The 25393-nt window shown below is 40.8% G+C and overlaps 1 protein-coding gene across 4 annotated transcripts in view; it reads left to right on the top strand.

Annotated features, from left to right (window-relative positions):
• Nucleotides 1-25144, top strand: part of BLNK (B cell linker) — a 78671-nt gene extending 53527 nt beyond the window's left edge. For all 4 annotated transcript variants that reach the window (XM_043926655.1, XM_043926652.1, XM_043926654.1 and 1 more), the window contains 10 exons: nucleotides 304-375; nucleotides 12069-12141; nucleotides 14079-14106; nucleotides 14894-14936; nucleotides 16038-16125; nucleotides 16589-16620; nucleotides 20281-20357; nucleotides 21147-21230; nucleotides 22197-22352; nucleotides 24761-25144. In XM_043926655.1, coding sequence (XP_043782590.1) covers nucleotides 304-375; nucleotides 12069-12141; nucleotides 14079-14106; nucleotides 14894-14936; nucleotides 16038-16125; nucleotides 16589-16620; nucleotides 20281-20357; nucleotides 21147-21230; nucleotides 22197-22352; nucleotides 24761-24880 — 773 coding nt within the window. In that variant the 3' untranslated portion in view covers nucleotides 24881-25144. The remainder of the gene's footprint in view (nucleotides 1-303; nucleotides 376-12068; nucleotides 12142-14078; nucleotides 14107-14893; nucleotides 14937-16037; nucleotides 16126-16588; nucleotides 16621-20280; nucleotides 20358-21146; nucleotides 21231-22196; nucleotides 22353-24760) is intronic.
• Nucleotides 25145-25393: the final 249 nt, after the last annotated feature.

The following is a 25393-nucleotide window of genomic DNA, read 5'->3' as shown; positions in this document are numbered from 1 at the left end:
TGTTCCCCTGATGAAAAACAAACTCCTTCATCTCTGAGACCCCCAGTTTGGCAAATGAAATTCCAAGCAAGTATTCACTTTAATTATTAACACATTCATTCGAAAAATGTTTCTTTTTTTCTACTGAAACGGCTACTTTTAATGGCTTGTGGGCTTAATTGTGTCTCCCATTCTTTGCGAATTATCTGGTCTAGCCCATTATTTCTACCATGCATTTTTCCATAAGTGTAAATCACCATCAGTAGACTGTATCTACAATATATACATATAACCCTAATATATATATATGATTGTGTGTTTCAGCTCCCATGGTGAATAGATCAATCAAGCCAAATAACTCCTCAAGGTCAGCCTCTCCTCCAGGGACAGCTCCAGGTAGAGTATACACATGATTTGGTGTTTTTGTTTTTTTATTGTGAAATGATTACATTCGGGGATTTGGTTTTCAATCCACTCTAAATAAGATAAACAACTCAGACCAAATATTATGAAACAGTCCCTTGTATTTCCAAATGTCTTCATAAGCAGCAGCAGAGACTTCTCGTGTTCATCCACTGTGTGGTGGCACCTGTGTGGGGACCTTTGTCCCCACGTCCCTGCGTCTCCAACAGACACGTCCTGGTCTTCATCTGACCTCTCTGGGCACTTCACTGGTTTCTCCTCCTGCTCCCCTCCCCTGACTGAGGATGCCTGCACAGGTCAGCCTCAGCCCTCTGCTCTTCTTGCAGAATATCGTGCAGGTTAAGAACTTGGGTTCTGAGCCAGACATCCCAGTGCTCTCCGTCCTCAACTGTATCACATTGGGTCTGTACTTCACCTCTCCAAGCATCACTTTTTCTCCTCTGTAAATGGAGATAACAGCCCAAGCCCCAAGACAGGAGAATTCTGAAAATGTGAGTGGGAAATTCTTAAGTGCCTGGTATACAGTAGGTGCTCAGTAGACCATTATTTTTCACTTCTTCCAGGTGTATCCATTCTCGTGGATTCACTTCGGTGGTCTAAGCTAATAACCCTCTGGTGTCCAAACTTAAGCTTTCTTCCTTCCCACCACCAGAAGCTCAATGCATCCATCACTCCTACCCTTTAGGCATTCCTATTTCTCTTCACACGTCAGCCTCCGGGCTCCATGTCTCAGAGTGCTTGCGCTCTTTCCCAATCCTATTGCTTTTTTCCTGAATTTGCTCTTCTATTTTAGTTGCCACCACCTTAACCAGGCTTTCTTTAACACTTCATACCTTCTATCTTACAGAGTCCACTAAGCAGATCCTCGCCTCTAGGCTCTTTCCTCAGTCACTGAGATGAGCTTCTGACCCTTCCAAATATTGCTAGCTTCCTCCCATTACACACTTTTTACCATGTCATCCCTACCCAAACCATGAACACTCGGTGGTTCCTAAATGTCTCCTGTTGCTGTTGTTTCGTCACTCGGTCATGTCTGACTCTTTTGCGACCCCATGAACTGTAGCCCACCAGGCTCCTCTGGTCATGGAATTTTCCAGGCAAGAATACTGGAGTGGGTTGCCATTTCCTTCTCCAAGGGACCTTCTTCTCCTGTAGGCTCTGGCAACTCCCAGACTGAGACCCCCAGTGCTGAGTAATGCCCATCCCCTCACCCTATTATAGCACAGAGAGATGTAGGAGCCTCCTCCACAGCATTCCTCCTTATCCTCTCCCCAACTGTGTACCCAACACACACACACACACACACACACACTCCCTTCTCCCCCAGACCTGAAGGCTCGACACAGAGATTGGGAAACTGACCTCTGCTTTTAGTGATGTGCTCCTTGGGAGAAAATGAAAGAAGAGTATTTTTTAGTATATTTTCCTAGAGTCATTTTCTGTGCAATTGCTCACCCTCTTCACAAGTTCTTACTTCTCCTCACCCTCAGAACCAGCAAGCTCTTTACACTTGCAATGTAGCGGTCAGACTCATCTTATCCAGCTCATCTTTATTTCTGGGAACAAATGTCAACACACCAAACTAAAACGTCATGGCGCAGTTGCTTTCTTCCCAGCTGAAATAGAGACTCCTGACCTGTGATAACTCAGGAGAAGAGCCATCATTGCTGGAATAGAAAATGTTTCATTGAAACAGATAAATGAAGTTTTAAGCACTCCTTTAGAACAATAGTTTAATACTCTCTGGCGCTTACATCTTAAAATGCTCTTCTTGCCTTCCTAAAACACACCTGATACTCCAATCAGCCTATTTTTCACAGGTCCTGCCTTCTGGCATTTGTCTGTGTTCTCACTTTTATGAAACCAAATCCTACACATCCTTCAAGGTCCAGCTTGACGTCTCCCCTCCTGGAAGCCTCCTATGTTTTTTTAGCCCTCAGAGAGCTTTTCTTTGCCATAAGTCTCCTCCCACTTATACTCAGCCCGCACCTATTTTCCAATTGCTTTGGGTCTCAGTCTAATCTCCTTAAGTATGTTGCAAGCTCCTTGAAGACACTGCCTTAGTATTGCTGACAAAGGAGGCCTTTCCTGATACCACAGTGGGCTAGATCCCCTCAATGTGCACGCCTATTGTACCCTGCACTTTCCGTTTATCCCCTGATCCTTCCTGAGATCTCTATTTTTCCTATAAGACTCTCAGCTCCATGTCTTGCTCATACTTGTGTTTCTAGGGCCCAGACAGGTCCTGGCTCAGAGCAGGTGCTGAAATGGTAGGTGGGTCAGTTGATGGAGAGCAATTGAGCCCCACAACTCTGACTGTCTTTAAGGAATTATATGGTCCCATTATGAAGTCATTAGCCCACTGGATTTACTATTCATTAGTTTTACATTAATCTAGTATAGTTAAATTTTATCACTAGAGGCATCAGATGCAGAAACCAAACTTGAACAAGAAAATAATTTCCTGGTTAAATGACTGTTGGATATAGACAGAAGAAAGTTCAGGAGGAGGAAGGAAGTGAGTTAACTTAAGGAACAAACCTGAACAGTTAGAGGGAGTTTCTGAGTATGCAAACAGTAGAGTTGTCAGAGATGATTTTTATAAAATGAATAATCAGACTCCTGGCCTATGTCTTTGAATAATTGAACCATTGTCCTTTAAAGGCTTCAGAAATTGCGCTATAGGCATCATGACTGTGCTAAGGTTTCAGGTGTTCCTATCAAAGTACCCCATCGTGACACTTGAAAGTGAAAGTCACTCAGTTGTGTCCGGGACTATACAGTCCATGGAATTCTCTAGGCCAGAATGCTAAGTGGGTAGCCTTTCCCTTATCCAGGGGATCTTCCCAACCCGGGGATGGAACCCAAGTCTCCCGCATTGCAGAATACAGGAGTGGGTAGCCTATCCCTTCTCCAGTGGATCTTTCCGACCCAGGAATTGAACTGGGGTCTCCTGCATTGCAGGTGGATTCTTCAGCAACTGAGCTATCAGGGAAGCCTGACACTTGCTTCTGGTTAGTGTTGCTCTTGGCTCTTTGATGGCTAGTAAAGTGCTGACCAAGATCATACACTGGATTAGGCGCAAAGGCAGGCTCTCTCGCTCGGTGTTCCATCCTAGGAAGCACAGAAGTGGGACTTAGCCCAGGAGTGGAAGAAGTGGAAGTGGGACTTAGCCCAGACTCCAAAGCCAGATGGTCTAAGCCTTGGCTCTGGCACTCACTAGGTACTAGTCTTCAAGCAAGCTAAGTAATCCCCCTGTCTGTTTCCCCTACTGAAAAAATGAAGGAGAGAATGGCACCTATGCCTCAGGATATCGTGAGCATTAAATGAGTGAAAAGATATGAATCATACATAAAATACAAGCTCTTTTGTGATTTACTCTTACTATTATTGCCCAGAATCACTTGTTCAACCTGCCTTAATTCAAGACCAGTCTGGTAGAGCAGCCTGTGCACATCTCAGGGAAGTGTTCCTTTCTTTCCATATAAAGTTTTACTGTAAATCACATTTTTCCAGCCTCAGCACAGCTGGCGCTTGGGGCTAGGTGGTTCTTGTGGGGGCCGTCCTGTGCACTGAGGGATGTTCAGCAGCATCTCTAGCCCCTGCCCACTAGATGCCAGTGTACCCCCTCCCCCAACAGTGACTGGCAAAGATGTCTCCAGTCACTGCCTGGAGGAGGGAGACAAAATCACTCCCCGTTCAGAACCACCGGTCTAAACAAACTGAAAGACTGTCACCCATTGTGATTTATCTCTAAATGTGCATTTAGAAGGTGGTGCAAGCTCTGGTTGATTTTGTAGCTTTTGTCAGAAGATGGTACTCAAGGCGTGTATTTCTGAGCATCCTCTAAGAAAACTGCATTTTAAAATATTCTTATTTCCTTATTTTCCTAAAATGGGGTGGGGGGGCAGTGAGCAGAGTTTTAGAATTTACAATTCCTTGCTAGTGTGCAAGTTGAATTTTACCTGTAGCCCAAATTATTCTGAAGTTATTAAATACAATGTCTTTATGTATTTTGTAAGAATTCAAGCAGTGCATGAGACTCTCGATGCTTCAGCTAGTGTGTAAGTTCCACTAACGATATATATAGGGTGTCTGTAACAGCTAAAAGAGATTAAATCCCAAAGGCTTACAATGTCAACACTGGATTATTAAGAATAGGGAAATTTAGCAACATCGTATGTAAAACAGAATAAAGGATGGCTCATAAAATGCATGTTCAGTTTGGTTCAGTTCAGTTGCTCAGCCATGTCTGACTCTTTTCGACCCCATGGACTGCACCACTCCAGGCTTTCCTGTCCATCACCAACTCCCAGAGCTTGCTTAAACCCATGTCTATCGAGTCAGTGATGCCATCCAACCACCTCATCCTCTGTCATCCCCTTCTCCTGCCTTCAATCTTTCCCACCATCAGGGTCTTTTCCAAAGAGTCAGTTCTTCACATCAGGTGGCCAAAGTATTGGAGTTTCAGCTTCAGCAACAGTCCTTCCAATGAATATTCAGGACTGATTTCCTTTAGGATGGACTGGTTGGATCTCCTTGTAATCCAAGGGACTCTCAAGAGTCTTCTCCAACACCACAGTTCAAAAACATCAATTCTTTGGCTCTCAGCTTTCTTTATAGTCCAACTCTCACATCCATACTTGACTACTGGAAAAACCATAGCTTTGCCTAGACAGACCTTTGTTGGCAAAATAATGTCTCTGCTTTTTAATATGCTGTCTAGGTTCATAACTTTTCTTCCAAAGAGCAATTGTCTTTTAATTTCATGGCTGCAATCACCATCTGCAGTGATTTTGGAGCCCAGAAAAATAAAGTCTCTCACTGTTTCCATTGTTTCCCCATGCCATGGCATTCTCCATTGCCATGAAGTGATGGGACCAGATGCCACGATCTTAGTTTTTTGAATGTTGAGTTTTAAACCAGCTTTTTCACTCTCTTCTTTCACTTTCGTCAAGAGGCTCTTTAGCTCTTCTTCGCTTTCTGTCATAAGGGTGGTGTCATCTGCATATCTGAGGTTACTGATATTTCTGCCTGTAATCTTGATTCCCACTTGTGCTTCATCCAGCCCAGCATTTCGCATGATGTACTCTGCATATAAGTTAAATAAGCAGGGTGACAATATACAGCCTTGACATACTCCTTTCCCAATTTGGAACCAGTCTGTTGTTTCATGTTGGGTTCTAACTGTTGCTTCTTGACCTGCATACAGGTTTCTCAAGAGGCAGGTTAGGTGGTGTGGTATTCCCATCTCTTGAAGAATTTTCCACAGTTTGTTGTGATCCACACAGTCAAAGTCTTTGGCATTGTCAATAAAGCAGAAATAGATGTTTTTCTGAAACTCTCTTACTTTTTCGATGATCCAATGGATGTTGGCAATTTGATCTCTGATTCCTTTGGCATTTCTAAATCCAGCTTGAACATCTGGAAGTTCACGGTTCACATACGTTGAAGCCTGGCTTGGAGAATTTTGAGCATTACTTTGCTAGCGTGTGAGATTAATGCAGTTGTGCAGTAGTTTGAACATTATTTGGGATTAGAATGAAAATTGACCTTTTCCAGTCCCATGGCCACTGCTGAGTTTTCCAAATTTGGTGGCATATTGAGTGCCACACTTTTACAGGATCATCTTTTAGGATTTGAAATAACTCAACTGGAATTCCATCACCTCCACTACCTTTGTTTGTAGTGATGCTTCCTAAGGCCCACTTGTCTTTGCATTCCAGGATGTCTGGCTCTAGGTGAGTGATTACACCATCATGGTTATCTGGATCATGACGATCTTTTTTGTATAGCTCTTCTGTGTATTTTTTTCACCTCTTCTTAATATTTTCTGCTTCTGTTAGGTCTATACCATTTCTGTCCTTTATTGTACCCATCTTTGCATGAAATATTCCCTTGGTTTCTCTACTTTTCTTGAAGAGATCTCTAGTCTTTCCATTCTATTGTTTTCCTCCATTTCTTTACATCAATCACTGAGGAAGGCTTTTTTATCTCTCTTTGCTATTCTTTGGAACTCTGCACTCAAATGGGTATATCTTTCCTTTTCTCCTTTGCCTATAGCTTTTCTTCTTTTCTTAGCTATTTGTAAGGCCTCCTCAGACAACCACTGTGCCTTTTTGCATTTCTTTTTCTTGGGGATGGTCTTGATCACTGCCTCCTGTCCAATGTCATGAAACTCTGTCCATAGTTCTTCACGCACTCTGTCTATCAGATCTTATCCATTGAATCTATTTGTCACTTCCACTGTATAATCTTTAGGGATTTTATTTATGTCATACCTGAATGGTCTAGTGGTTTTTCTTCCTACTTTCTTCAATTTAAGTCTGAATTTTGCAATAAGGAGTTCATGAGCTGAGCCACAGTCAGCTCCCAGTCTTGTTTTTGCTGACTGTATAGAGCGTCTCCATCTTTGGCTACAAAGAATATAATCAATCTGATTTTGGTATTGACCATCTGGTGATGTCCATGTGTAGAGTCTTCTCTTGTGTTGTTGGAAGAGGGTGTTTGCTATGACCAGTGCATTCTCTTGGCAAAACTCTATTAGCCTGCTTCATTCTGTACTCCAAGGCCAAATTTGCCTGTTACTCCAGGTATCTCTTGACTTCCTACTTTTGCATTCCAATCCCCTATGATGAAAAAGACATCATTTTTGGGTGTTAGTTCTAGAAGATCTTGTAGATCCCAGGCTCTTCTGTCCATGGGACCATTCAGCTTCAGCTTCTTCAACATTACTGGTTGGGGCATAGACTTGGATTACTGTGATATTGAATGACCTGCCTTGGAAACAAACAGCATTCTGTTGCTTTTGAGATTGCACTCAAGTACTGCATTTCCGACTCTTTTGTTGACTATGAAAGTGAAAGTGTCCAACTCTTTGCGACCCCTTGGACTGTAGCCTACCAGGCTCCTCCCTCAATGGGATTCTCCAGGCAAGAATACTGGAGTGGGTTGCCATTTCCTTCTCCAGGGGATCTTCCTGACCCAGGGATCAAACCCTGGTCTCCCGCATTGCAGGCAGATGCTTTAACCTCTGAGCCACCAGGGTACCCCTTTGACTATGAAGGCTACTCCATTTTCTAAGGCATTGTTGCACACAGTAGTAGATATAATGGTCATCTGAATTAAATTTGCCTATTCCAGTCCATTTAAGTTCACTGATTCCTAAAATGTCAATGTTCACTCTTGTCTAATTCAATGAAACTATGAGTGATGCCATGTAGGGTCACTCAAGACGGATGGGTCATAGTGGAGAGTTCTGACAAAATGTGGTCCACTGGAGAAGGGAATGGCAAACCACTTCAGCATTCTTCCCTTGAGAATCCCATGAACAGTATGAACAGTATAAAATAAATGTGGTTGAAGGAAAAACTAAGGGTAAATTGTTCTCCCAGTTAAGAAAACTTAGTAACCAGCAGCTTATGCAAAGCCTGTGTTGTTAAATCAAACATTAACATAGGGACTTCCCTGGTGATCCAGTGGCTAAGACTCTGACCTCCTAGTGCAGGGGGCCTAGGTTTGATCCCTGGTCAGGGAACTAGATCTAAACTAAAGATTAAACTAAACTAAACTAAACTAGATCGCAACTAAAGAATCCACATGCCACAACTGAAGATCTTACCTGCCGCAACCAAGACCTAGCGAAGCTAAATAAATAAATAAATAATTTTAAATTAGCATAACTTTTTGCTCACTGTGATTTAAACAGAGCTGATTTTTCTCTTTGGTTAGTATGCTTTTGGACACATCTCCCTCTACTGCATCCCCCGTTTCTGCCTTGGAGTTTTCCAACCAAGAATTCAGCTTTACCAGGAAGTGGGGATCCTGGCAGTAAGGAGGGTATGATGTTGTCCCTCCCCAGCCATGCCCAGGGGTCTGACTTCAGCCAGAGTGACAGGAAGTGTCACTGGCCTTGGAGGAGTCATTCTGCATCCTCCCATGGGCATCCACAAAAGCACCCCTCTATTTCACTAATCTTTCCCCACAACAGGGAGAAGCAGCAAGTGAGTCTGACAGCCCAGTCATGCCCCCAGGAGAACATTATGAGATTTTGACTGGAGAGGATACTGCCCGCCTGGGCTTTCAACATGAATAACCTTAGTTTTCAGCAATGGACCTTCCCCTTAACCTCTCTGAGCCCCTGTTCACTCCCTTGGATCTTATGAGAGGCTCAGAAGTGACGCATGTGAAGTACCTGGCCCAGTGCCCAGCATCTAGTGGTTGATAACAAGAGAATAAGATGAAAATAGCAATAATCATATTTACTGAGATCCTTTATGAGTTATAACTAGCATAAGTCATAAAACTCATTCATTTTACAATGGTTTTGGTAAATCATTACAATTACAGAGTTTTGTAACCAACACTACAATCCATTTTAGAAATTTACCATGTTCACCCCAACTCCAAAAGAGCCTTAGGAAAAAAAAAAAAGAGCCTTGGTGCCCATTTTTGGTCAATGATGTTCCCATGCTCAGCCCTGGGTATTCTGATCTGCTTTCTGTTGCTATGCTGCTGCTGCTGCTGCTGCTAAGTCGCTTAGCGACCCCATAGACAGCAGCCCACCAGGCTCCTCTGTCCCTGGGATTCTCCAGGCAAGAATAACTGGAGTGGGTTGCCATTTCCTTCTCCAATGCATGAAAGTGAAAAGTGAAAGTGAAGTCACTCAATCGTGCCCGACTCTTAGCGACCCCATGGATTGCAGCCTACCAGGCTCCTCTGTCCATGGGATTTTCCAGGCAAACTGGAGTAGGGGGTGCCATTGCTTTCTCCATCTGTTGCTATAGAGTTATCTTTTATGAACATTCATACAGATGGAGTCATATAATGTGTAGTCTTTTCCATCTCACTCCTTTCACTTTACTCAATGTTTTTGACCATCAAATACTTTCAATCCCTTTCCAGCAATAATTTTACTTTGCTTAGTGATTGCCCAGCTGCTAAGTCATGTCCGACTCTTTGCAACCTCATGGACTGTAGCCCACCAGGCTCTTCTGTCCATGGGACAAAGGGCTACAGTCCATGGGGTTGCAAAGAGTCGGACCTGACTGAACCAACTGAGCACGCATGTACAGCACCAGCTGAGAATCTGGTTAATTCTCTACATGTTCATGCGTGTGTGTGCTAAATTGCTTCAGTCATGTCCAACTTTTTGCGACCCCATGGACTGTAGTCCACCAGGCTCCTCTGTCCACGGGATTCTCCAGGCAAGAATACTGGAGTGAATTGCCATGCCCTCCTCCAGGGGATCTTCCCAACTCAGGGATCAAACCCTAGTCTCCGGCATCTCCTGCATTGCAGGTGGATTCTTTACCTGCTGGGCCATGGGGATTGTTACCCTATTACCTAAGCACAACAACTCTGGGTTAGATAAAGTAGCTAGTGGCAGAGGGGTAAGCTGAGGAGTGGTGACTTGTAAGAGGTCACATAGCCAGTTTGGTGGCAGAGAAATAACTGGAGCCGTGTCTTCCTGATGCAAGGCCAGCGCTCATACTGGACTCCACCGGCACCGAGGACAGCCAACCTGCCCCTCCCTCTCCTTTGATCACAGGAGTTATTTATGAGGAGGGAAGGGGAAAGGAAGACGTTGTCTGGCTGTTTGCAGATATGAAAGAAAGGGAAGCTTAGTAGAGAAGCCAGACAGTAGATATGACAACAATAACACGCCCAGGCCAAGTGACTCCTTGGCTTTTAAAAAGAGAGGGGACCGCTGGGAGGAAATTCTGACTTAGATTTCTTTCTACTTCTTTATTTTTCAGGCAAGGTTTTTTTTTTTTTTTAATCTCTTCGCCAAAACCTTTCATCAATATCTATGAGTAGCCAAGGGTATTTTCACAATGTCAATTTTTTCTTTTCCCCCTTGGATGTAGGCAAATCTCACCTTAACTGCAAACACCTTCATTTATAGCATATTCAATAAGGAAAAAACAGCAGAGCTGTGACTTTTGAACTTATGAATGTGTAAAAGTCCCTTGAAATTTAGGTAGCCAAGACAAGGGTATTTCACAAAGAAAGCACCTCCCACTCACAATGTCAATCTTAAATATTGAGAATTTGAAGAGCAATATCAACTTGATGCCCTAGCTAATGAAACACAGTTTCATTAGGACTCATACTACTCAAACACAAGACTCATACTACTGCATATTCAGTTGATATTGCAGTTTATTGCCACAGGAAATGTTAAAAATTTCAAGTGTAACTTCTTTTTCAAAGTGTTTTAAAAAATCACGTCAGGGTTGGGTTACACCCAAGTAAGAGTTACATGGGAGGGGCCTCTCCTTTTGCAGATGCTGCTGGTGAGAGCTTATGGAAATTAGCCCTTTTGTAAGGACTGTGTATAGAAAAAGAGTCAATGAGAGTCAAGTGAGAGCCTGAAAAAGAGTCAAGTGAGAGCCTGAAGGACTTTCTAGTGAAGTACATGAGAATGAACTTTATGATGTCTGCATTTAATACTTTTCAAGGCCTTTCTCCCTTTTTTGTGTTTGGACTAGGTGGTCCTCTCTGACGAGGTGGCATGGGGTGCCTTTGTCTTCCCTTGTAAATTCTGAGAAGGCAGAGGCCTACATTTACTTCTTTGGCTCTTCCACAGCAACTAACATAGTACCTCCAAGTGCTTTACACATACCAGGTTCTCAATAATTCTTAGTAATTGATTATCCCCTCACCGTTTACTTATGTGTGCTTTATCTTGCAAACTCAAATAATACATACTGAGGGCAAGTCCAACCTACATTTATAGCGTATCCCCTTTAAGTCCATTAGGAACTGTGAACTTGTAAATGTCATAGGTCCTTAATTAAAATATTTATTCAGTTCAACTTAATTCAATAGAGGGCCTTCATGTCCCTGAGCAGTAATGTCCAGGCAGACGAATATCAGCCTGAGAGGAGGCAGCCAGGAGATGCTGAGGGGTGCTGGCTTAGCTCTGGCCTCTCCCCTTCCAGGCCTGCTCCCTGTCCAGGGAGTGAATCTCTGCCAGTCTCTCACCTTCCACTCTCGTAATGATGGTCAGGTAGGGAGAGGGGAAGTGGGCACAGTGGACAAGGCCTTCTGGGTCCCTTTTGTGGCTTCAGAAGACAAGATTTTGGTTACAGCTTGCTGCTTCTCTCAATGTGTCTATTTGTGCAATGGGTGAAGGCCCTGAGAATGCAGAGATGAATGAATAAGTGTCCTCCAAATGTGAGGTGAGGTGTGTGTACTATGTAAGTGTGCAAAGTTAGGAATGATTGGTATCTCTAGGTGTGATCAGGAGTGGTGGGTCTGTGCCCCTCTGGCTCTGGGCATCTCTGGTGTGCACATATGTGCAGTGATTATAGATGCAAGTGTGAACCCCCTCCCATATGAACCCTTGTGAGCTCTCACTGAGCCCACAGAATCAGAGGTTCTCAACTTGTCCCACAGGGACAAGGAGAGGTCATTTAGCAATGTTACGATGGGAGTTCCTAATTAACACCCCAATTCTGAGCTTATAAATTGGCATTTAAAAAAGTATTTCATTACCTTTGCCTATGATAGGTTCCCCCCGCCCCCAAACTTCAACGTAACTACTTATATATGCTTAATTGAAAGTAACAAAAAATGAGCATGTCTTTTGGAGCCTGCCAGCAAGGCCAGCTCACTGTGCCATCAGGACCAGAGACTGACCTGTGGATATGTCTGTGCAGGTCGCAAGAGTGGAGCCTGGGACTCCAAGTCAACTTCTTTACCTGCTGCGCCATCCCCACTGCCTAGGGCCGGGTAAGTTCCTGTTGCAGAGAAGCAACTTTCTGTGATTTAAGTGACTGGTCTCTATCACTGCTGTGAGCAGCCTGCCTGGAACCCACAAAGGAGTCCTGCCTGAGTATCTGGGGGCCAAAGCGGGGCAGGTGTCTTTCTGCTGTTTGCATCCAGAAGAGCACACGTGCCCAAGCTCAGATGCAGGCACGCCTAACATTACAATAGCTGTGTTCCTGGAGTGTGGAAATGAGACCCTCCTGCCCTACTCGTCTCCATATCCAAGGCATGCTTCAAGTTGGACTTTGGGTGCCCCTGCTGACATCAAAAACTAGTAGTCTTTCCTCCCATGAGCTGTCAGTTAAATCTTGAGCTCACTGACTTGTGCTCCACAAAACAGAAGCTCCAGAGCTTGAATAATTTTAAGACCCACAAGCAGGTTTCATTCCTACTTTCTATTCCTTGGCTAACTCTTCCAAGTAGTTAGTGATCTGTAAACAAATGTGTACACAGAGCAGCATGCACTGGATGTTCAGTCAAAGCTAAGGTTCCTTTCAAAATGGAGATCAGAGGGTCATTCTTTCTCATTGAACTTAGGAGAACTTTGTAAACTGTTGGGTGAGTATTGTAATGTGTTAATACTACAAACAGCGACCCAAGAATGTCATATTGGCTCAACAGGCTATTTTAAAAGTACACTTAAATCTGTCCAAGGCTGGCCTGCATGGTTACAGTCTTAATTCTGCCTTTGAGTTAAAGCAAAGGAGCTTTTAATTTCAGGGGTTTATTAAGCAAAACTCTGTACACCTCTCTTGGCTCAGTTTTATGACTTCAGACAAGTTACTTAGTCTCCTAATCTCTAAAATATAATAAAAATACCCATTTAAAAAGGACAGTGGAGGTTTAAATAACATGTGAATAGTCTAACCCAATAACAGGTGTCTTAGAGGCACTTGGGAATTGTTAGTATCTTTCCCCCAGTCTTCCAGCTCTCAGCCGAAACAAAGTGAGAGATAGAGAGAAAGCCAGTATTTAGAATAAACGCAAAAGACAATTATAAAGCCTTAGCTTCCCTGGTGGCTCAGATGGTAAAGAATCTGCCTGTAATGCAGACCTGGGTTTGATCCCTGGATTGGGACAATCCCCTGGAGGAGGGCATGGCAACCTACTCCAGTATTCTTGCCTGGAGAATCCCCACGGACAGATGAGCCTGGCAAGCTACAGTCCATGGGGTCAGAAAGACTCGGAAACGACTGAGCAACTAAGCACATCTTGCAACAGTAGAGTCCAGTCTCTATTGAACTAAGACAAACTGGTATGTTAGCTCATGTAAGAACCCTCAGGACCAGAGGTCACAGTGGTTTTCAAACATATCATTTGTCTTGGGTTTATCTATTTGGAGTGAAATTCTAGGCAGACGTCCAGTAGAAAGGAGTCACCAGAAGCTGGAGGGACACTGCATGGGGAGGCGCTGGCTGCAAACACATCTGCTGGGCCACCCTCACGTCTTCACCCTCCTTCCCCCGACAGCAGCCCTGGGGTGCTATCGGGGGAAGGGAGGGATCTGCAAGTACCTTTGAAAATACTGTTTGTGGTCCTTACATTACAGATGAGGAAACTAAAGCTCAGACTGGCCCTCACAGCCAAGAGAGAGGCCTGAGGTCACAGAGTAATTAGTTGTAGAACTGGAACAAGAGCTCAGTTATCTTGACTCCCTGGCAACTGGCTCTCCTGTATATCCCCATTAACCCCATGGCCATCTGTCAGCGGACGCTGTCTGAGGTTCAGAAGATCATGACTGAATCCTGTTTCTGCCCCTCTCTGCCCTTCATGGATCGTCTTCTTACACACTTGTATCACTTTCATTATTCTAGTTTATATTTGAGAGTAAAATGATAAGTCATCAGCTCCTCTTTATCTCTGCTGTGTTTTAACAAAGTCAATCTCTTTTTATCCCCCAGGAAGAAAACAGCTATGCCACTGAAGACAGTAAGTTAATTCTGCATTTAAATGTGCTTCATATTTCCTGCATTGTTCATTCTTATCCATTTATTTAAAGTTGACAGTGCTTTCAGCTAAGAGGACACAGCAAGCTTGTTGCTGCCTGGACAGTCCAAGAGAATCTTGGAATCCTCAGTTAGGCAGGGAAGATGGGAGGGTCCCATCTTCCAGGAAGCCTGTGGCTTCACTGAGTAAGTGGCTGCAGAGGCCAGGCTCCCTGCCTCCTGTGGCCTCTGCCTTCCCCTTGGGAGGCCCTGGGTCTGCTTTCCCACCCGCTGGTCTGGGAGCTAATGACCGACAACTGTACATCAGGCACACAGCCCTGACTACACTCATATTCTGGCCAGAACGTGGGGAACCTGAGCCAGCCCACTATTTAAGGAAGCCCATCTTGACCTAGTATCTACACTGTAGCCTGACAGTTACAACCACAAACACCAAGATGGTGGGGTTCTGAGACCTAAGCCAGATGCCAGATTTCCACTGCACAGGCACTACTGCCCAGCAGCTGCTGGGGTCCATGCCTTCTACCAGCCCTGCTGACAGACTGTCACCAAAGTGACACTGCTCCTTCCATGACACACTTCCAGTCCATCATCACTTGATGCAAAGGTTGAGCTGGGGACTGTGTGTTTTTAATGGTTGTTCTTGTCATTGAAAGAAAAGCCATGCATCAAAGAAATATTCTCCCCAGTATTTATTTTAATAATGTTGTTTTGACTTTTATTTCCACATACCACTGTATTGAAGATCCTTACCCTTTTTTTATTAATAGACTCCAGTTGCCTCTCAACAGAATGCCTCAAGTGTTTGCGAAGGTAAATCTATATTACTTTGATGGAAGAACATGTCCTCTAAAAGTTATTTTGATTAAAAATTTGTATACAAATATATTTCTAAATTTCTTTCATTATTTATAAGGCAATTGTAAACATAAAACTCAATTTTTAAACAGAACAGTCTTTACTTTGCCACTAGTAGTGAGTAGCAAAGCTGATCAGGACCTGGGCTTGCCAAGCTACATCTGTGCAGTAGACCACAGTCGACATGCCCCAAACCTGCCTGTCTGTAGACAGATATGGCTTGCCAGAAACTGTACCACAACCTTACATAGGTGTGCAGACTGATTAGAACCATTCACATGTCTCAGAATTAATGGCTAAGTTAAGTAATGAAAATTTTTAAAAATCTGTTTGTTTGAACAAGTTCTTGTGCTAAGTTTTCAAAACAATGTTTCCTGAGTTCAAATATCTATCTTCTTAGTACACCTTCAGATGCTTCCTTTCCTATATCATAACCATGTATACTTTCTATTAGAACTTTCCCATTTAAAAAAAATTTGAATTTGAAAAATACTGGGAGGAAAAAAAAACAGAAGAATCATTCATAATCTCAAGACCTAAAACACTACATAGAAACGAAAGCTCTGTACCCATCTAATTCCACACTTGAAGGTACTCAATGTTAAAAGCTACCATTTCCTGAGTTAACATGGGCATACCTGTCTCTGACGATGGATGGTAGATATTTTCTGAAGGTGCATTACGACTTACCTGTCTGCTTTCATTGCTCCACTGGGCGTTTTCCAGCATTTCCCACATCTTTACTCCAGACTCTTTTACTGTTGTCTTGCTTTCTTCTGCCTTTCCTTTGATGCTTTTGGCTTGCTATCCTTCCATGCCTTATAGTCCTCCATGCCTGCTGAGCAGGGAGCTTGGAGTGATAGTGAAGCCTTAGGGTGAGCCTCTACAGGAAGTAAGTACAACTCTGAGCAAACTTCATGGCTTCAGAGCTTCTTGGTGAAAGACTTGCTCATGGGAAGACATTTGACCAAACTCAGTTCTTCTCAGTTGATACTGGGTTTGGGCATGGGGATAGACATTTGGCTCTAATCCTAACATGATCCTTTCTTAATGCAGAAAAACCTATACCTGCTGAACGCCACCGGGGATCTAGTCACAGACAAGAAAATACGCAGTCACCGGTGTTTCCTCCTCCTGCCCCGAAGTAAGAATCTTTTCCTTTAAAAATAAGTTTCTTAAAAAAAAAAAAAAAAATAAGTTTCTTTAACACCTGCATTGTCATATTGCACAGAAACACTGGCTTATAGTGATCAGTAAAGATTTAGTAGTTCATTGCTTTGCAATTAAATTTTTTAAAAATGTTAAGTAGGCAACAACTTTAAAACAACTGCTTAGAATCACAGAGACTTAACTAATATTTCAGTTAATGATTGGACTGAAGTCAAATCTAACACAAGCTAGGCCTACTTCTTTTAAAGAATCTAAAGGGAATAATCCTACTTCTCTTGAAGGTTGTAGTGCCTCTCATGTCTTTAAATATGTTTTATTGGTTCTTCCTATTGATCCTTTGTGATGCACCTGTTCTGAGTATCTTCAGTGCAAACAAAAAGTCAAACTTATTCATCTTGTGCATTGCCCTTTAATTAATCTGAATTTCTTCTTTTCAGGGCAGTTCATCAAAAACCTATACCTCTGCCAAGTAAGTACAATGAAGGCATGAAGAGCAATATCAAGTATTGTGTGAGCTGGCTCTTCATGTCTCCACCCAGGGGTCCAGGGAAATACTGCCTCTTCCAGCGGAGTATCTTAGTATCCTCTCCAGCTTGTTTCCTCATCTGTAAAATGGGGCCAAGAATACTTATTTCATAGAGATATTCTGAAAAGTAAATAGATTTGGGATCATTCTTACTTTTTTCTTTTTTAGTTTTGATTATTTTACTGATCATAATTTATTTAATTTTTTTCACAATAACAATATAACTATTTTCAAAATAAGATGATTAAGTAAAACAACATGTTGTGCCTGGTACATAGAAGGTTTTCAATAAATGATATTTAAATTAAATCTTAATGATTATAAAATATATCTATAAAAGGTACCCTGAAAAGAAGATTTAGCAAATATCTGAATAATTTTCCCAAGGCAAATAATACAATACCCTAAAAATATATGAAGTCAGGCTCACAGAACACAATTACCCAAACCTCGATTTGCTTTCTACTTAATGTAGGGAAAAAAATGAAAACACAAAACAAAACCCTTCCTGACATGAATAATTTGAAAAATATTCCAAAGTATTCAAGATCTGATACATTTAAATAAAGAGAATAATTATTGTACACAAAATTTACATGTGTTTAAATAAACATAAATCTGTTTACTAGGTTTTAACTGGAGGTTGATTCATCTTAAATAAATGAAACAAAATATAACTTTTCTAAAATTCTGAATGCAAAGTGAAATGGTGTAGTTATAGAATTTTTTTTTTTACTATGTAAAGTTTTATTATACCCTTTACTGTTTTTTAACCCAAGTCATTCTTTCAATTGACAAATACTTATTGACCATCTGCCATATGCCAGGCACTATTCTAGACACTCAACATTCAGAAAACTAAGATCATGTCATCTGGTCCCATCACTTCATGGCAAATAGATGGGGAAACAATGGAAACAGTGAGAGACTTTATTTTGGGGGGCTCCACAATCACTGTAGATGGTGACTGCAGCCATGAAATTAAAAGACACTTGCTCCTTGGAAGAAAAGTCATGACCAACCTAGACAGTATATTAAAAAGCAGAGACATTACTTTGCCAACAAAGGTCCATCTAGTCAAGGCTATGGTTTTTCCAGTAGTCATGTATGGATGTAAGAGTTGGACTATAAAGAAAGCTGAGCACTGAAGAATTGATGCTTTTGAACTGTGGTGTTGGAGAAGACTCTTGAGAGTCCCTTGGACTACTTAAGGAGATCTGACCAGTCCATCCCATAGGAAATAAGTCCTGAATATTCATTGGAAGGACTGATGCTGAAGCTGAAACTCCAATTCTTTGGCCACCTGATGTGAAGAACTGACTCATTTGAAAAGACCCTGATACTGGGAAAGATTGAAGGCGAGAGCAGAAGGGGATTACAGAGGATGAGATGGCTGGATGGCATCACCGACTCAATGGACATGAGTTTGAGTAAACTCTGGGGGTTGGTGATGGACAGGGAGGACTGGTGTGCTGTAGCTTGTGGGGTTGCAAAGAGTCGGACATGACTGAGCTACTGAACTGAACTGATTCTAGACATAGGGGCTACAGCAGTGAGCAAAACAAATGAGTCCCTCCCTTATGGAGCTTCTATTCTACTGGAGGAGATAGGAAAAATAAACAACTAGATAAGTCATACGGTATCAGGTAAATGCTAATGCACCATAAAGAAAAATGAAGCAAAGTGGCAGGGGTTGGGTACAGACAGGATTGGAGGTAGTGAGGGCTACAGTGGCCAGGGAAGACCTGATCTATAAAACAGGGTCTGAAAGCTCCTCCTACATAGGGCAGATGTGAGGGGGAAATGAGCTGAGACTTGGAAAACAGAACAGGACTAGAACATATCCAGGGATCAGAAAATATCAGCCTTGAACTCCCTCAGCTGCCCAAACCATGGAAACCCTTAGCCACCTTGTACTATGTACCTTAGAAGCACGTGACCACCTCTTATATGGCTCCCATCTGGGAATATTGTCCTCACCTGTTAGAAGACAGCCTTCCTTCATACCTAACCTTGCTGGGCCTGCCACACTGCTCCCTCCTGTTAACAATGGTGGCTCTCACCTTTGAAAATCCAGGACACTTTTATCTGAAGCACTTGGTTCATCTAATCCTGTTTTTCCTGCAGACTTTCCCTCCTAAGAAAGGATGACTCTGGTTGCTCTGCTCAAAACCTTAGAGTCACCCATGACTCCTCGCTTGCTTTCCTCACACTCTTTCCAAATGTTCCTTCAAAATAAGTCCAGAATCCAATCACTGTTGCTACTCCCACTGATACTATGTGCTGCAAGCCACCATCATCTCCTGTCTGGGTTTGCAACACTCAACTGGTCTCCTCTCTTTGTTCTTACCACCTTCTCTCTATTTTCAGCCCTGGAGCCAGAGTGACCTTATTAAAAGACAGGCAGACAATTTTGCTATTCTGTTCAAAACCCTCCAAAAGCTTCCCATGCCATGTTCGTTAAAGCTTAAGTCATGTTAAGTGTCCCAGGGGTCCCACAAACTTTGCCCCTTCCCCACCTCCTGTCTGACTTCATTTCTTATTCTTCTCCCCTTTTCTCACTGTACTCCAGCCACAGTGGCTCCCTCTCTATTCCTCAAATTTGCCAGGTCCTTGCATTCACTGTTTCCTATACCTGGAACATCCTTCCCTGAGATATACACATGCCTCCTCCCTCTCCAACTGCAGATCTTACCCAAGTGTCACCTCAGTGAGCTCTCCCTGACTTGTCTATATAAACATACTACTTGCCCAAAGCTATCCACCACCCATTCCCCTGTCTATTCTTCATAGCACTTATGTCTCTGTAATATTATATGTATGTTTACTTATGTCTTTATTGCCTATCTCACTCCATTAAAGTTTAAGCTCAAGGAAGGAGGGATATTTTGTTGTTTTGTTGACTACTGTATATTCCTAAAGCTTTTGAATGAATAAATACAGCCAAGTATTTTCTCCATTTCATGTCTCCACATTTAGATGGAGTTTGTACTTAAGGCAGCAATTCTCAATCATTTTGACCTCAGGACCATTCTAACACTCTTAAAAGCATTGCAGACCCAAAGAACTATGGTTTATGTGTTTCTTTCTAGTAATATTTAATATATTAATTTAAAGACATTTAAAAATTTTATTAACCCATTTAAAAATATTAAACTCATCACGTTAATATAAGTAACGTGTTTCTATGAAAAAATTATATTAAAAAAAAACAAAATGATTTAGTGAGAAGAGTGGTGTTGCTTTACACTTTTAAAATTTCTTAAATGCCTACAGTAACAGAGACAGCCAAATTCTCAAATCTGCATCTACATTAAACCTGTTACAGTATGTTTTACTGGTTGAAGTATCTGAAGAAAATTGGGCTTCATAGAGATATGTATTTAGAAAAGACCTTGCAAATCCCCTGAAAGAATCTTGGGGATCCCCAGGGTCCTCAGGCCACACTTTGAGAAGCACTACTCTTAAAAGATTTTTTGGTGTGTGTGATTTTTCTTTTTTCAGTGTGTATGCTCCTTGCAGCACCCAGCATAGTGTTGATGTACAGGCATAGTAACTGATCGAGATATAACAGGATCCACTGACTTTTCAAATCCCTTTCAGGATTTGCAGAAGGGGGAAGCCCAACTGTGGATGGCCCACTACCCAGCTTTTCATCTAACTCCAGTTTGTCAGAACAGGTATGAAATGAACTCATAAACTGCAGGAAAGGGCATGCCTTCTTATAAGAGAGATTTGGAAGTGAAACTTGAGAACAGATTCTATTTTAAGTTGGCTTGTGAGTTGTCATTTGCTGATGGGTACAGAATACATTTTTTCCCCCAATTGTTAAGACCTTGCTCCATTTATTCTAATTTGTATTCTGGATGCCATAAATAACCATTGGTGCTTCTTCAAAACTAGCAAAGAAGTGTGCTGTTTTTATTGTTCTCCCTCTCACATAGATTCTATTTAAACTATGTAATTTTCTCAGAATAGATCTGTGGAGGCATATGATATTAAAACACATAAAATAGCAGTTTTAAAAAAAGAGAAAGGGCAAGTCTCTAAGCTTTCTCAAACTTAAAATAAGGATGATGGCAGGTATTTATCTCGCCTTCAAAGTGGTAATAAGAAATAAGATAATATTTATAAACATGCTTTGTAAATTACAGAACAGTCCATAAAGCACAACAATAAGATCATAATAGAAAGGGAGATGGTAACTTATTTAGGAGAAAGGAATAAATGGTTCAGGAATCTGGCAGGACTTAGTTCTTTTGTTCAAGTATTAAGTCCAGCCCCTAAGGTCAAATGGGAAAATTATGTAATCCTTGCAGCTGAGCAAAAGCAGCATAAAACTCATTTTCAGATTACTGGCCCAAATGTAGTTAGGTCTTTCTGGTGATGCAAACTTTGTTTCTAGTGCCCAGAAACTACAGTGTCACTGAAGTGTCATCTCATGCTTAACAATGCCTTCTCATTCACAGGAAGCTGATGTTCACTGTAAACCGTGGTATGCTGGTGCCTGTGATCGCAAGTCGGCCGAAGAGGCGTTATACAGATCAAACAAGGTCTGACGCTTTAAATCTCGTATTCTGTCCGCAGCCTATACTGGCACAGTTGTCACCCTGATGATGTGTGCTTGGCCGACTCTCTGCAGCCCCATGGACTGCCGTTCCTCTGTCCATGGGGGTTCTCCAGGCAAGAATACTGGAGTGGGTTGCCATGCCCTCCTTATAATTAATTTCTTCTTCATTTCTGATATAGTTTTGCTTTCTCTTCAACTTCTTTCCTGAGTTTAATCAACTCATTGTATTTTTCCTTGCTGTTTTTTGTCCACTTTTTGTTCATAATTTTTGAATTTATGATTCTATAATATTTTTAAAAGATATTTAATTAAATTTGGAGTGCCATGTTACAAAACTTTTTATTTTGTATAAAGTTTATAGAAGTTTATAAAAACTTTTTCTTTTGTATCGGGGTAAATTGATCAACAAATAATGTTGTGATAGTTACAGGTGAACAGTGAAGGGACTCAGCCATACATATACATACATGGATACATATACATGTATCCGTTCTCACCCAAACTCCCCTCCCATCCAGGCTGCCACATAACACTAAGCAGAGTTCCACTTGCTATCAGCTGAAATGTTTTGGTTCCCAATGTCTGCTTTCTTCTTATAGTGCTTTTGAATGGAATTTGTCTGATATGTTTTATTATTCATAGGTAACTTATGAACATGGTTCCTAGTTCAAGAGTGCTCCTTAGATTTGACCTTAATGTGTCCCTTCACACATTTCCAGATCCTATAGTCTCTTCAGTGCCTCAAAAAGTTAGCACTGACCTCATTCAGAGTTTTTTATAAGTATATATTTTACTGAAGTATTTTCTTAGAAAATAAAACATGTTCTAATCAGTAACAAAAACCATATACCTAAATAATTACCTTTTGAATATAGGTATTTTCATAAACTGATTTTTAACCTATGGAAATACAAGTAACACTAATCTTAATTATTCTTTTAATAAACAGGATGGATCATTTCTTATTCGGAAGAGCTCTGGCCATGATTCCAAACAGCCATATACATTAGTTGTATTTTTTAATAAGAGAGTATATAATATCCCTGTGCGATTTATTGAAGCAACAAAACAGTATGCTTTGGGCCGAAAGAAAACTGGTGAAGAGGTCAGTAATTTCTCTTCTAATCCAATACTTCTGTAAAAGGCTTAAAGGTGGATGCAGGAGCTGTCCTTTTTAGTGGTCCTGAAATACTCTCAGATAAATTTTGAGCTCTTAGAGGGGCTTTGGACTTCCTTGTCCTGCTAGAAAACTCTGGTAAACAATGATTCTTCTTGGCTTAAAGAATCTTCATCCCTATCCCAGAATGAATACATCAGAGCGTCACCCCTCTCCCCAGATATCTGGCCTATGGATATTAAAATAAACACATATTATTATACTAGCATCTAGAAGTATGACAGTCCTTTAGAACATTTACTTAAATTGTCTATAATAAAAAGATTATTTGTCACAGATATTGAAAATTTGAATTGAAAAATGAAAACCTTGGTTATATGATATGAAGCCTGTGGCTATCTTAAAAATTCTGTTTGTGTTTGAGTATTTTGGGGTAGAAAAAGTAACTACATGATTAACCTTTTTGCAACTTTTTTTCAGCATTATGTGGCTACATATTGAGTATTTTATTGCTTTGATATGATATATTTGCTTTATTTTATTGACCATGGATTTTGAGTTATCAAACACGTTTTTCGGTCCATGTGTGAATATTTCAAATACACGGAGTTTAATGTAGACAGAAAAAAGGGCTTCCCTTATAGCTCAGTTGGTAAAGAATCTGCCTGCAGTGCAGGAGACCCGGGTTCAATCCCTGGGTTGGGAAGATCCCCTGGAGAAGGAAATGGCGACCCACTCCAGTACCCTTGCCTGGAAAATCTCATGGACAGAGGAGCCTGGTGGGCTGTAGTCCATGGGGTCACAAAGAGTCGGGCACGACTGAGCGACTAAGACAAGGGGAAACTGCAACTAAGTTATTCTCAATTCTTTATTCAATTAAATCAGAAATATGTGTATAAGCCTATATCTTAAATATGGGATATTAAAAGTATTTTAAATAACAAAAATATCACAAAAAGGCCTCAACTCCACTCCTTACTTCAAATATTTCAACTCAGCTCAACCCCCTACTTCAAATAGTTCAATCCCCAAACTGCAACAAAATAGTACTCAAAAATATTCGGAAGAGAATAAGGACAGAGTGAGATGCTTATTTGTGTAAGCACAGCAACTCTCTCCCGTACTTCCTGGGTTCAGAACACACTTTCTCATTTGGAATTCACTGCAAAGAGGTTGTTGTGCTATTTCATTTCTTGGTTTGTTAGTCCATCAAGTTAACCTCCAACTGTATTCAGTTTAACAACATGGTGTGCCAAACAAACAGAATGAATGTCTTTATGAGTTAACATAAAAAATTCACTGGCAAGTACAAGAGGGGGAAATGATTGAAGAGAAAGTAAGAAATAAAGACTAAAGGTACTTGAAAGTCTCTGTCTCTTACCTCTCCTCCATGACCAAGTATTCAGAAGCCAGTTACCTAGAAAACAACTGGTGTTTCATTTGAAAAATTGACTAGTATTCTGAATATTTATTTAATATATAATATTTGGAAGTTATCCAAATAATTAATGAAGGCTTTTAAACATTTTTTATTCTAGATGTTTATCTTTATATGAAAAGCTAAAAGAAAATCAATTGATGATTATTGCTAAATTATATAGCAGTGTTGCAAAACAATTATCACTTTTTAAAAAATGACCCTAAAAGGCTTTATTTGATAATTGTGAGCTTGTAGCACTTTTGTATAATTGATGCATATCATTTCATGGTCTGTATTACATTTATTATATCCTTCATTTAAAACATTGACTACTTTTCAGAAAAATACTGCGATAGCCTTAAATTAAAACCAATAGATGATAGAAATTAATATACAGAAAAATAAGTATGTATCGTAAGAGCCTAGCATGAAATTCCATTATTAATAAGACACTAATTGAGCTCTAAATTTATTAGGAGCTAAAGCAAAAATGGATATATGAGGGTTTATAAAGTTTTTCTTACTTGTTAAAAAAAAAGAACACAAAAACAAACATGAATTAATCTGGGAAATAACTCTCTTGACACTAAATTCTAAGATTAATTTATTACATCAATCCTTGTATCTAAGACATGCAACATGACAGTCTATGTTTTATAAAGATAGACAGAAATTCAATGTATGGCAGTTTTATACTTGACGCTAAATAAAAAACAAAATATTAAAACATAACAAAGTAATTTCTCTAGGTAGTTATACTAATTGAGGATGTCAGTTGTGTTTTTAATCTTGTTGAATGGCCAGGGTCTGACACCTCAAAGGTTGTGGCCTCTGTTAATTTAGACTTCTTTGGATAAAATGTCAGCTGGGAATAGTAACTTTGACTAACTTGAAAGAGTGGGAGAATACGGGAGTAGTGGAGCTCAAGGTTAATATAACTTCCAATGTATAATGCATCTGTGTTTTCTTGTTCTAGTACTTTGGAAGTGTTGCTGAAATCATCAAGAATCATCAACACAACCCCCTGGTTCTTATTGACAGTCAGAATAACACAAAAGATTCCACAAGACTGAAATATGCAGTTAAAGTTTCATAAATTAAAAAACATTTTTAAAAGAAAGTCAACATCATTGCTTCAGATATTTTCCCTACTTCCGCTTTTAAGGAAAAAGCCTCCAAGGTTCATATTTTGGATTATGAATCATCCAGTAATAAAACAGATGAGGAAGTTGTGGGTTTCCTTATAAGAAGCTCACAAGGACTTGTCCTATTGCCTGAATTGATGAACTGTTAATATCTGGTGAGGCTGAGAATATGCTAGCAATATTCTCCAAATAAATGTCTCTATTAAAAAAAAAAAGGTGTAAAGTATTTTCAGTCATGTAAGAAAATAACACTTTACTTCCGAAATAAGAAAATTATATTCTTGGATAAAACAAAGCTGCTAAAAATTTAGGCCACCACAATAGTCCTGGTGCACTAATGTAACTAGGGTGTCTACTGTCAGTGCTTGACAATTATGTCCTGGTTAAAATTTTAATATGTAGAAAATAAAGTAATAATGTATGATATTCATAAGTACAGATAAGGGGGATGTAATGGTTTCTTT

The sequence above is a fragment of the Cervus elaphus genome, chromosome 15 (genome assembly GCF_910594005.1).
Source record: "Cervus elaphus chromosome 15, mCerEla1.1, whole genome shotgun sequence".
Lineage (NCBI taxonomy): Eukaryota > Metazoa > Chordata > Mammalia > Artiodactyla > Cervidae > Cervus > Cervus elaphus.
The sequence above is the reverse complement of the archived record's forward strand: the minus strand, read 5'-3'. Positions and strand labels throughout refer to the sequence as shown.